We start from the raw sequence: 12474 nt of genomic DNA, 5'->3' as shown, positions 1-12474 counted from the left end.
GGTGGGACCAATTGCGAAGTAGCGGCAACTACAGGGACTGCCAAACTACTAACTACTGGACCAGACCCCGAGCCAAGGCTCGGGCCGGTAGTAGTTACTACAGCGGAGGGGTGGCCAGCAACCGAGACGAAACTCGGAGCCGACGCACCCCCGACAGAAACCCCCACACCAGAGCCTAAGCTGAGGTTGGGAGCACTGCCCGCCATAGACCCGACACACACACCCGTACCTGGTCGGACACCAATCTCCTGTCGGAGGCCAGCCATCGCGTCAGCCACGAGAGTGTGGACCGAATCCATCTGCTTCTGCAATATATCAGAAAGTAAATCAATTGTTAGCTGGTTAGAAACAGGGACAGGAGGGGGGGGGAAGGTGCCTGTGATGTTGAGGGGATGGCAGGTGAAGGAGCCGGAGGCCCCGTACCCTTCGCCCGTTTAGGAGCATCCCCCGAAAGAGAGGAAGCCGAAGCCTTCTTTTTCTTTGTTTTTTTATCTTTGTCTTTAGGCGGCTCCTGACCCCAAATGTCCCCCCCCGCCTGAAGTAAGGACGTGTAGAACATGTAATCAGCACGTCTGGACTTGATGGTGCGGGGGGAGAAAGCCTGACACATAGAACAACCTTGTTCGTCATGGGCTTCCTCCGCTAAACAACGTAAGCAAACCAGGTGGCGATCCTGAGGCGACAAACTGCCGCTACAGGTGACACACCCCTTGGGCTGCAAAAAACAGAACCACGCTATGATAATAGCAAGGACTGTACGATATACATAATATAATATGCACACAACAAAACAGAACAAAATACAACGCCCGGGCGATATTTTAACTGCTACAGCAAAGCTATTAATTACTAGCGTAAAGCCAAAATAGCGAAGCGTAATTGCGTACATAGGTGACAAAGAGCAACATGTGTGAGCGACACGTAAACGCGTCACGAAAACACTCAAGCAAAACTTACCTAAAGCCTGAAAAAAGAGGAATTTAGGCAAGTATAATCTACAAAATGAAATATCAGCCCTTTCACAACCCGACTACAAGGCTTTTTCTAAAGCCAGGAGAAGGAAAGCAAACGGAACCCGCGGTCCGCCATCTTGCCTGCCACGTGGCTGGAGACAGCGAACACGCCGGTAAAGTTACAACAAATCATGAATGAAAAAAGTCATACAAAGATTCCAGCTAGCGCCCGAGCGAAAAAAAGGAACCATACATACAGGATTTGACTCTATCTCACTCATCCTTATTCGTATCTTGGACCATGCAAACGACCTACACGGCCGACGACAGCATGAAAAGTGAGGTACGAGGTACACAGCCAGAGTTACCTGCTCTTGGCTGTAGGGGGCCCTCTACGGGGCCCTGTAGGGGTGGTCTCACCACACATAACGAGTTTTTTGTTTGGTAAAATATTTTATTGAAATATTGTTACAACTGTCGTAGGCTTTTAAAATGGACATTTTAATGCTTATATGTACCCCAAGGAGGACTTCTTCTGAAAAAGAATAACATATATTTTAACATGAATGTTTACATATTTCAGAATGTTAATTCCAAAGGTAACATACATACAAAACAACTTTGCCAAGGTTGAATAACATGCATTGAACTGATTCAACTGATGTCAACACACAGTGACTCATCAAGTTGAGGTGAAACATGGAGGCTGACCTGTTTGCTGGTCGGTCCCTTGGCTGTGGTCTGTCTGCTCATGAGCTGCTGAGCTGCCTCCTTGAACTTGAGGAAGGTGGCGTCAGTGTTGAGGTGTATCTTCTGCTGCATGGCCTTCAGCTCCTGCTCGTGGCGTCGGTTCATGTCCTGCATGTCCTCCCGGGCCTGGTTCAGCAGCTCCTGGTACTTGTGTATCGTCTCCTCCTTCTGCTGGATGCGGGCCTGGAGGGGCACAGAAGGGGCACACCACTGTATAGTCAGACAGGACAAGCACAGCATAGACCTGCACACAGACTGTAGGCCCACAGAGGGCACAGTGGAGCATGGTGTAAAGACTAAAGGGGCACAGAAGGGGCACACCACTGTATAGTCAGACAGGACAAGCACAGCATAGACCTGCACACAGACTGTAGGCCCACAGAGGGCACAGTGGAGCATGGTGTAAAGACTGGAGGGGAGGGCACAGAAGGGGCACACCACTGTATAGTCAGACAGGACAAGCACAGCATAGACCTGCACACAGACTGTAGGCCCACAGAGGGCACAGTGGAGCATGGTGTAAAGACTGAAGGGGCACAGAAGGGGCACACCACTGTCAGATAGGACAAGCACAGCATAGACCTGCACACAGACTGTAGGCCCACAGAGGGCACAGTGGAGCATGGTGTAAAGACTGGAGGGGCACAGAAGGGGCACACCACTGTATAGTCAGATAGGACAAGCACAGCATAGACCTGCACAAAGACTGTAGGCCCACAGAGGGCACAGTGGAGCATGGTGTAAAGACTGAAGGGGCACAGAAGGGGCACACCACTGTATAGTCAGATAGGACAAGCACAGCATAGACCTGCACAAAGACTGTAGGACCACAGAGGGCACAGTGGAGCATGGTGTAAATACTGAATGGGGTCAAAAGGGGCACAGTGTGGATCCCATGCCGAGACTGGATGGTCACAGGAGGGGGCACAGTGTATGGTATACAAGTCAGCACAGGTGTTGTGCTGACATAACAAGGGTCGTTTTCTGGGTTAAAAGATAAAATGAACAGTAAATACTGAAAGGTAAGCAACTCTACACCCATCATAAGCTGCTTGATCAGTTTTGTCCCCAAATCTGAAGCATGAAACATCATAAACACGTCAAGTATTGAAGAATATGTCTTGTAACCATGGTAACAAACATTACCTGCAAACTGGACATGGTGGACTGGGCAATCTTCAGCGCCTGTTGACTCTCAAAGTCATGATCCTCTGGTTTTTTCTTCATGGCCGTTGTGACCTTTGACGTGGCTCTGAGGATTATCTCATCCCGGTCGGCAGTAGCTGGCATCCTAAGTCTTAGCTCTGAGATCAGTTTCTCCCGCTCAATGATGGCTCGCTCCGCATCACGCAGCTGCTTCTCCAGGTCACTATTCCTCTGGAACAATTACAAAGATCATGTAGCTCACCTTCCTTCACATTTTATGTGAGTGGGTATAGTGTTATGCTGCTTTTAGCAATATTCCAGCATTGTCACAGCTGGAGACACCAGAAATGGGCTTTACACATTGTACCCATGTGTTGAATTGAACCCGTGTCTTCGGCGTGTCGAGCCACCATCCCTCACATTGTCTGGTACATTTTAGGGTTTAATGATCAGATCTGTTTTTGCAGTTCATTTAAGGTTACATTAATGTTGTATGTCCATGATTTTAGACCTAAACGTTACTGACAACATTCCCACTGCTTGCATTACATGATAATATTTTTGTGCTACAGTCAACAAGGAATTATGACAACTCATAGTTTCAAGCTGAGCCCATTACATCCATAACAAAATACACTCATATGGACATTAGTTTTTGATATATCATAATATAATTGTGTACAATATACATAATTCCCTCTGACTGTAATTTGTTCCATGAGAATGTAACAAATAATACTTCATATTGTTGAAATAAACCAGTGTTATTCTAACACATGCTGACTGAATATTAGGGTCCACAGGTGAGTGTTTGTCTGACTGGCACAGGTGAAAATGTAGACAGACTAATTCTCTTTGCCCAAAGTTCTTTGAAGCCCTGGTCATTTGAGCTGTGGAGGTGGAGAGATACTGGTGTTTCCCGTTTATTCTGCACGTACCTGTCTCAGTGTCTTGGACTCAGCCTTGGTGTCCAGGATGGTCTTGACGTTGCCCTTGATTGTGGAGATGGCCTGATCCAGCTGACTGGCCACAGGTAGATTGGAATCAGGAAGGCTGCCCACTGCCTGCTCAAACTGTTGGGTAGTACATACATAACAGAAATGTAATAGCTGATACAATCCTGCTATTCCAGATGAAAAATGCTCCAATATGTAAAACGACTGGGGAATAGGTCTGTTAGCAAAGTTTTATGTATCCTTACCATATTCCAGCAAAATCATGTCAGGAGGCATCACCATGTCACCGGAAAGCACTACCTACTGATTTGTCAAGCGGGTATTTTGTTTAGTTCATCAAGTAAATTACTAATTATCTTAATTTGATTTTTACATACTGTAAACGTATTATATTTCGCGCAGGTTTTATTTTTATTTTCGGCACAAAACATTTTAGTGCGAAAATTTATACACATGCTAAAAACCTGTCATTCATTCAGTCTAGCCATGCTCGCCCCTGAGTTGTTACCATAACACATCAAGTTTGAAGACAGAAATCTACGGGAATCTTAAAATGACTGATAGTAGCATAAAGAATCATACTTAACTGTCGCTGTAATGTATTTCCCAAAACATAATTAAATAATGAGCCAAATACCATCGCCGAATTAGTGAAAACAGCAATGTGTGTTGTGGCCGCCATGGAAATTGGTCACATGACAGATGGTTTGATACAAAACAGATTACCATGAAACGACTCGGAAAGAAATAATACAGCAGTATTTTATTTATTCATTAAGATTTTATTTACCAGTACATCATGAAGCGAATAGTCACTTAACACTCAATCATCTCATTCACAACAACCCGGCTTGTTTGAAATCACAAAGAGCTTCATATACAGTAGAAGTTAATTCGTCAGATCGTCAGAATTCGGAACATAAGACTGATGTGTTTTTCATCTCTTCCGTGAGTAAACGGATTACTGTGTACTAGTATATCGCACAGATAGGGATTTCCTGTGAGTATGCAATAAACGCCCTGACAGGTTAAGCCACTCTGTTTGTTTTCACTGCTATTAGTGGCGGCCAAAGAGACAGCTGGCAGTTCCGGCAATTACTGATTGCGCGAATAATTGACTGCGTGCGATGTAGTCTAAACTGTCAATTCCACGAAAATTGCACCACGCGAAAATAAGTACGTTTACAGTAGTTGGTACGAGAAGGTTTTTTTGTTTGTTTTCCAACAAGTTGGTTGGTTTGTTGTTAATTGCCGCACTCAGCAATATTCCAGCTTTATGTCAGCAGTCTGTAAATAGTCAAGTCTGGACCAGACAATCCAGTGATGAACAGCATGAGCACCAATCTACGCAGGGTGAGATACAATGACGTGTGTCAACCAAATCAGCAAGCCTGACCACCTGATCCCGTTAGTCGCCTCTTATGACAAGCATAGCTTACTGAAGACCAATTCTAACCCAGATCATCACGTGTCCCAAGAAGGGTTACATCAAGGAATGAATCCATTTTGTTCTCAGCTGAAATAGTTTGTTTCCACTTTCGTAAGCACTGATAGTAGATAACTCCGCAGTTTCCATCTTCTAAACCTCATTGGTGTCTGGCTAGATGATTACAATGATAAACTATTTACAACCTTGTAGATTAGCTGCTTGGAGATGGTGACCAGGCACAAATGAACAGAGATTTCATTGGCTGTCTTGGTTAGAATTCTTAAAGCCAGGCTTTTGATTAATCTATCTTGGATTTGTGTTGTTAACCTTGGGAAACCTGTGTGCTGCAATCATTAACATCTTGTGTCTGCAGAAACATGTTCCAAAAATCTGCAAGTCACAGACTAACCTCCCACTACCCTGACTATCCACCTACCCTGGATGCAGCCCCAACTATCTCCTCCACTTGTCTCTCCAGACTGATGACGGTCCTCTCCAGCTCCACCTCTCTGCTCCCATCTCAACTGTCTCTCCTCGTAGTCCTGAAAACAGACAGATAACATCTATACAATCACATCTCACTGGAACATTATTGTCTCACAAATACTGACATTCTGGCTTACTTTGCACAACAAAACATACACCAACATATCTCAGCAATGTATTACAGTGCAGACAACTTGCCTTGATGACTCTGACGTTGTCAGCCTCGAAGTCGGCTATTGTCAGTTCATGGGATTGGATGATTCCTTCCAGGTACTTGATCTGCAACAACCCAAGGTGATCATACATGTTAGGAAGACATGGACCAACACCAACAATAATGACAAGACTGCCAAGAAACTGTCAGAAGAGTTATTCTCATGATGTCCTGGTGTGGCGGAGGCAAATATAGTTTAAAATTAGTCTGAATTCTGTTCTAAGTTCCATATTTGAAAAGACCGCTTAACTAAACAGACCGGATAAGTAAACACTTTTCTTTGGTCCCGGCAAATTTCTTCATTAATCATCACTATTAGAGTCCTGTTAACTAAACTCGGATAAGTAAACAATACAGCTTAACTAAACGTCTTCTCATGGTCCCTGGAAGTAAATTACTTACCAAAGGAGACCAGATATCTAAATTAGCGATCACCACGCAATCCGACATGAGGGGCACGTGTCAGTCTCCAGCTAAACAAACATCCTACTTACAGCTTGCTGGCGTCAAGCAGTTGACAATACACTGACAACTGGAGGCCAGCCCTGATAAGTTGTTCATTGTTACATATGCATACATATACATGCATATGGTTGTCATTTGCAGGTTTTTATCAGTATATCTATTTAAAATGCAACTTCAAGGATTAATACAGGGCAATTTCCTCAACCATGATCTCATGAACTGAACATGTACGGCAACTAAACTAAACACCAGTTTCCTCCTCTGACCATTGAACGCTGCCTCCCTGATACCCACCTGTTTATGCAGTTTAGTGTTGAGTCTCTTCTGTTTCAGCTCCTCAAGACGAACTGTCTCAATCTTGGAGTGCCACTCCACCACCTTAGCAGCTCCACGCCCGTCCTTCAGAGTGGAGATCAGCTCCTGTAGGCTCTCCTTCTGCAGTTCCAGCTCCGCCACCTTGTCCCGCATACCCTCGCGATGGTCCCGGACCTTGAGTGAGTGAGAGAATGTGTGAGTGAGTGAGTGAGTGAGTGTAATGGCACTGTGAACACTAATCCAGGGATCACAGCAGATCAAAATAACTAAGCAATCATTTAAATTACTTAACTGACCTTTACATTAAAACAGTGAGTGCATATTGTGTTATGCTGTTAAACTGCATGTAAATACTCAGGCCAAACAATCCAATGGTTGAAATGATGAGCATCCTCCTATGAAGTGCAATCAAGCAAATCAGCGAGTCTGACCATTCAATCAAATCCATTCAAGGCAAACTAAGGCAGTATTTTCACTGCCCCACCTCACCATGCTCTTCCTCCACAACAGTGAGTCAGTGAGTTGGGTTTACAAAACTTTTAGCAACATTCCAGCAATATCACAACAGGGACACCAGAAATGTGCTTCACACATCATGCCCATGTGTGGAATCGAACCCGGGAATTCGGCATGATGAGTGAACGCTTTAACCACTTGGCTACTAGGCCACCGGACCCCTACAACAATGAAGCTATGGCAGTACTGTGACAATCTGACCTTCTTCAGTTTTTCCTTCAATACAATCAAGTTAATTAGAGCTGTGACTACCTCCTATCTCAACTCTCTAACACCATCCACCATAAGAATGAAGCTAATTTATACAAACCTGTAGAGGTTATGAATTCTTTGAAGAAAGTCCTCCTTGGGGTACATATAAGCATTAAAATGTCCATTTTAAATCCTACGACAGTTGTAACTATATTTGTAATAAAATATTTACAAAACAAAAAACTCGTTTTGTCTTGTGAGACCACCCCTACAGGGCCCCACCGGACCAACACAGCCAAGAGCAGGTAACTCTCCGCCGTCTACCTGCGTTACCTCACTTTTCATGCTGAGCGTGTCAGACAGAATGAGGGGGAGTGGCCTTACCCCAAGGAGGACTTTCTTCAAAGGAATTCATAACCTCTACAGGTTTGTATGAATTCTTTTCAGAAAGAAGTCCTCCTTGGGGTACATATAAGCATATGACAGACTCCCAAAGATATTTGAGGCGGGTGGCATTCTGTCTGGCAACAACTAAACCCGTGGTGGAGTGAAATCTACAACCGATCACGAAATAGAAAACACCGAGCCACCTGACGCTGATGTCAATCAGGCGGTGAGGAACTAGAGAGCCCAAGCTTATATGTCAATTGGCTCAATATCAATGACATAAAACCCGCCCCAACCATTTACAATGGAAGGAATGTATGGGGACATGCGAAACAACTCCCAACCCTAATATAGCCCCAGCCAGATCAATGCGTGCGAGAGGTATAAGGGTAGGGAAAGCGTAAAAATTTAAGCGCTACAAAGCCAATAACCCAGTTGAGGCTCGAGCTAATAAGTACTGCAAACTAATGCTCGAATGCAGCCCCTGTTTGGAAGAGGGCTTGCGGGACCTCGATAAAACCCAGAGAAATTATTAGCCTCGCTAAAACTTTCTGAAATCGAGCGACTACAAGCGCCATGCATTGTGCGAGTGAAAAACACCCCCACCAAACACTCTCGGCGTGAGGAGGGTAAGTGTAGGCCACCATCCCACAAAGCTGATCAACACAGACTCCCAAATACCGAAGGCTCGGGAAGAGGGAAAAACTGTAAGCGTACAAAAATCCCCTGAATAGCGAAAAGCGTAGCCGAACATATGTTGGCTCACCATTACACTAACCTGGTCACGTGACATGCGGCTCGAGAGAGGCATACCAAACAATGCCCGTGGGGTTTCAAGACCTAATTCCGTCCGCGAAGACAGGTTAATAGCATATGACTGGTTAAAGCGTTCAAAAGCGGACCCGCCCTCTTGAAGGGGCGTAAGGGACGATATGTACACCCAAACCCGACCCAACCGAAGGATGGTAAGGCTAATCACGATGTAGTGATATGAAATATATGGACATTGAACACAGAACCGATACCAATGACCAGTTACTAACTTGGTCAGGGTGGCAGGTCACTCTCCACTGGAGAGAACCGAAAGACCGAACCGAGCACGATCCTTAGAATGCGTGTCAAGTTGGTAATGGCGAGATGAAGGCGTTCTGCTGGCTCCAAAAGAGCGACAGAACCGATCTCTTCATTGAGCAGTGCCGCTGTGTATTGTCAACAAAGCGGCATCTGCCCTACCCAGTCTGCCTTCAACCCCTCGGGGAGGTAAACCGTATCATTGTAACCATACAATTACGGAAACAAGCCAGCGAGATAAAGTCAAGCACGCTAGCAGACTCCCCAGTCTTCCACCACCAAACAGCACATGGGTACCCGTACGGATCCCTTTTGTTCGTTCGTTAAGTGACGAACGGTGAGCAATCGAAGATTGGTCCCGGTGCGGAAAACTGGGTAAGGGATGGAAGTGCGATATGAGCAGTCACGTGGAAAGCAATATCGCACTGAGAGTGGTAGGTATCCGGGTGGGAGTCGAATCGGGACATGATCAGTATAAAATACTGTCAGTGTCGGGTCAGTGGGAATCGCATGGATGTACCCGACCCTTCTACCAGAGTTCACCACAACAAGTAAAGTCGTCTTCCACGTCAACAAGTGAAGTGAGAGAGGCGATATACTTGAAAAATTAGGGCCAGACAGCCAATTGTGAATAAGTGGCAATTTTAAGGTGGGCTGGGTCACGGCGAAGCGGTCGAACCCTGTTCATGCCAGCTAACGGCGATGTGCGAGAGGATGCTGCCTAGGCAGAGCACCATCGAGCGAGGTGTGAACGTGGAAATAGCCATGGAGTACCCGCAATGGTGGAGGTCATAAGGCTCTCAACCAAAACGAGGTTATAGTAACTCCAATATCGAACTAAGTCCGCCAGAATAGGGATTATGAAATCCCCTATCTGCACACCAGCCCTTCACCTATCAACACACTGAACGGTGTCAATCCCAGGCAGAATTGTGTCTGCAACGGTTGCAGGAATTCCGTGTGTTATGCCCGACAGAGGCCAAAGCCACCCAGTGAATCCGAGGATTCGGTGTGGCTCCGCAGATGTGAGAATGTCTGGCGAAGAGGTAATTCTAATCCGGGCGCGCGGATCGAACACCAACCTGACTGCTGTCAATTCCAGCACATTGATGTGCAGGTTGTGACTTCGTCTCAAGAGGCTGCAGGTCACCCAGAACATCGCCTCTAACCCGGTAGGGATGTATCTGGCTGGACTGAGAGCTTGACGGTGTCTCCAGGGTGGGGACCCTCGGAGAGACGCCCTGACGCCTGTCCATCTGACTGCGGCGTGAGGTTGACAATTCCACCCAGTTTCAGTAACTGATCGTGAGAGGTCCCCAGACTCAACAGTTATCTGAAACCACGATGAGTCAGTCGCCTATGTACGGGTGACAACACCGCATTTCGATCTGGCTATCTGAGCTGTAATAAACTCTCAATTTGGTGAACACCGCTTGGCACCGTGAATGTAGCCTAAGGAGAGCACACGAAACTGGTAGCACGTCCGGTCAAACAAGAAACCAAGGTAAATCTTGAAATCAGGGTGCAATGGAACAAGGAGGTATCGCTGACCGAGGTCGCATTGACGCGGCGCCAATCCCCTGTCTCGGCAGATGAGATCACCGAGCGGTGTCTCCATCTTGAAGGACAGTACCTCTATAAACTTGTTCACTCTCAGATGAGAATGGGTCTGAACATTCGCTTAAGTAATGGCAACTATGAAATAAGTGGAGTCAAACCCCACATATTCCTGACCATTGAAACCATAACACTGGTTGCCTAGCCCAGCAAAGACTGGATCTGGGCACGGATTATTGTCGCCGTCTCCGGGAAGCCGACACAGGAGTGTGTCGCTCCGCCGGTGTTTGCGCAGAATATAGTAATTCCAGCAGTCGGGTAACTTAACGTTTATCGATGCCTGGGCACCCTGAGGAAGTAACGAAGCTCAACAGACTTCCGTATTCTCGAAAACTGTCCCGGCGATATGCCCGGCAACCGCCTCATCATTTGACTGGCACAGCTACAATGCAGTCCCTAGCCAGATGAGAGTTGCCCCCGACACAGATGCCGCCCAGAGTCAGCCGACGAAAAATTCCACCGGCTCTCAGGTCCCTTTCCACCAGCTCCCTCAGCAGCCCGAGATGCCGAAGTGGAGCATACAGCGTTGAGCTGTGAAGGGAAAGAACGCAGACTTAAGGGAGAGTGTGAGGCCTTGTCCCGATGCCGTGCTGGAAGCAGGCTTACCTCCGGACCCTTAACCCAACGTTCGGTAGTCGACATGGACAACACCTGAGGCAACACAGTCAGCGATTTTATCTGCGCACTTTGCCTCAGGGACGAACCTACTTAGTGGTAAGTTCAAAGTAGCGAAATGAGCCGAAGCTCAAATCGACTTGTCCACTGTACGAGCCTGAACCCCGATTCCGGGCACATGTGAGAAGCCTGACAATCAAGGTTTCACAACACCTCAGACAGACCTCGGAGCCGGCGAGGTGACAGTCACACCGGCACACTCGATGGCATCTAGGTCAATACGTCCGATAGACATCAGGCGAGACCTGAACTACCGAGTCGGGAATCTGCGCCTACCAGTGCCGGCCTGGGTCGGCTACCCACGGGTTCAGAGAATCCGCGAGAGCGAAGCTCAGCTGTTCTAGACCCGAACCCGATCCCTAGACACGAGGGAGTAGCCTGATAAATCAGGTTTCCCCAAGTACTCAAAAAAGCACTGAGCGTATAGTCAAACATAGCCTATAGCTATATAAATACCCATACATACACATGTATGTATCGCCAGTGCTCGGTCGGCGGTTGAGTTCGAACCCCTCGATCCCCAACACATGGGAGTGGCCTGACAATGCAGGCTCCCCTGGTGTAAGTGCGGGTGAGACCTCGGCGCCGAGGTGATCGGCAGCTCAGTCACACTCAACGGCCGCTTGGCCAGGGCATCGATAGACATCAGGCCGAGACCTGAGCTAACAGCGCCGGGGATCTGCTCCGTGCGGGGCGGCCAGGTCGGTGCTAGTCCGATCTGCAGTCCTCGGTGACACAAGGGAGTAGCCTGGCAATGCAGGTTGCCCCTGGTGGACACAGGTAGACCTAGGGCCGCCGGGTGATCGGCAGCTCAGTGGAATCCAGACCGGGCGCCGAGAGGAACCTGCCGATATACAGGTTTCCCCGGCAACCCCGACTGACCACGTGGCCCGAGGTGTCCTCGAAGCTGGTCGGCGCCTGGCTTAACCGCCAGTCAGGGCACCAGGGCAAAACCTGCAGGGCGAAACCTGCATCGCCCGGCTTTCAGCGCCGCGGATCGAACCTGAGCCGAAGCTAGGGTCGCCACAAGGTGCCGAAGGCCGAGGTGTCCCGAGCTGGTTCATGCCCTAGGCGACCGCCAGTCAGGGCACCAGGCGAAGACAGGGCAAAACCTGCATCGCCGGCGCCAGGCGCGTGATCGAACCTGAGCCCGAAGTTAGGTCGCCACAAGGTGCCGAAGAGCACACCATCACCTGAGCCGGCCAGGATCAAGCTGCCTGGGAGGGCGCTGTTCGAGCCAGAGCTCGGGCGCAGCCAACCCCCCAGATGCGCCCCGATCCACCCCCTACAACAGGCGTGCGT

General features: G+C 47.9%; 1 protein-coding gene across 1 annotated transcript in view; it reads right to left on the bottom strand.

Annotated features, from left to right (window-relative positions):
- LOC124286548 (centrosomal protein of 290 kDa-like) overlaps nucleotides 1–12474 on the bottom strand; it is a 101091-nt gene that overhangs the window by 26827 nt on the left and 61790 nt on the right. The window contains 7 exon segments of the mRNA XM_046722917.1: nucleotides 1665–1886; nucleotides 2850–3080; nucleotides 3788–3922; nucleotides 5671–5746; nucleotides 5748–5776; nucleotides 5919–5999; nucleotides 6694–6888. Coding sequence (XP_046578873.1) covers nucleotides 1665–1886; nucleotides 2850–3080; nucleotides 3788–3922; nucleotides 5671–5746; nucleotides 5748–5776; nucleotides 5919–5999; nucleotides 6694–6888 — 969 coding nt within the window.

Source organism: Haliotis rubra, unplaced genomic scaffold (assembly GCF_003918875.1).
Source record: "Haliotis rubra isolate DU_JTF1 unplaced genomic scaffold, ASM391887v1 Scf386, whole genome shotgun sequence".
NCBI lineage: Eukaryota > Metazoa > Mollusca > Gastropoda > Lepetellida > Haliotidae > Haliotis > Haliotis rubra.
The sequence above is the reverse complement of the archived record's forward strand: the minus strand, read 5'-3'. Positions and strand labels throughout refer to the sequence as shown.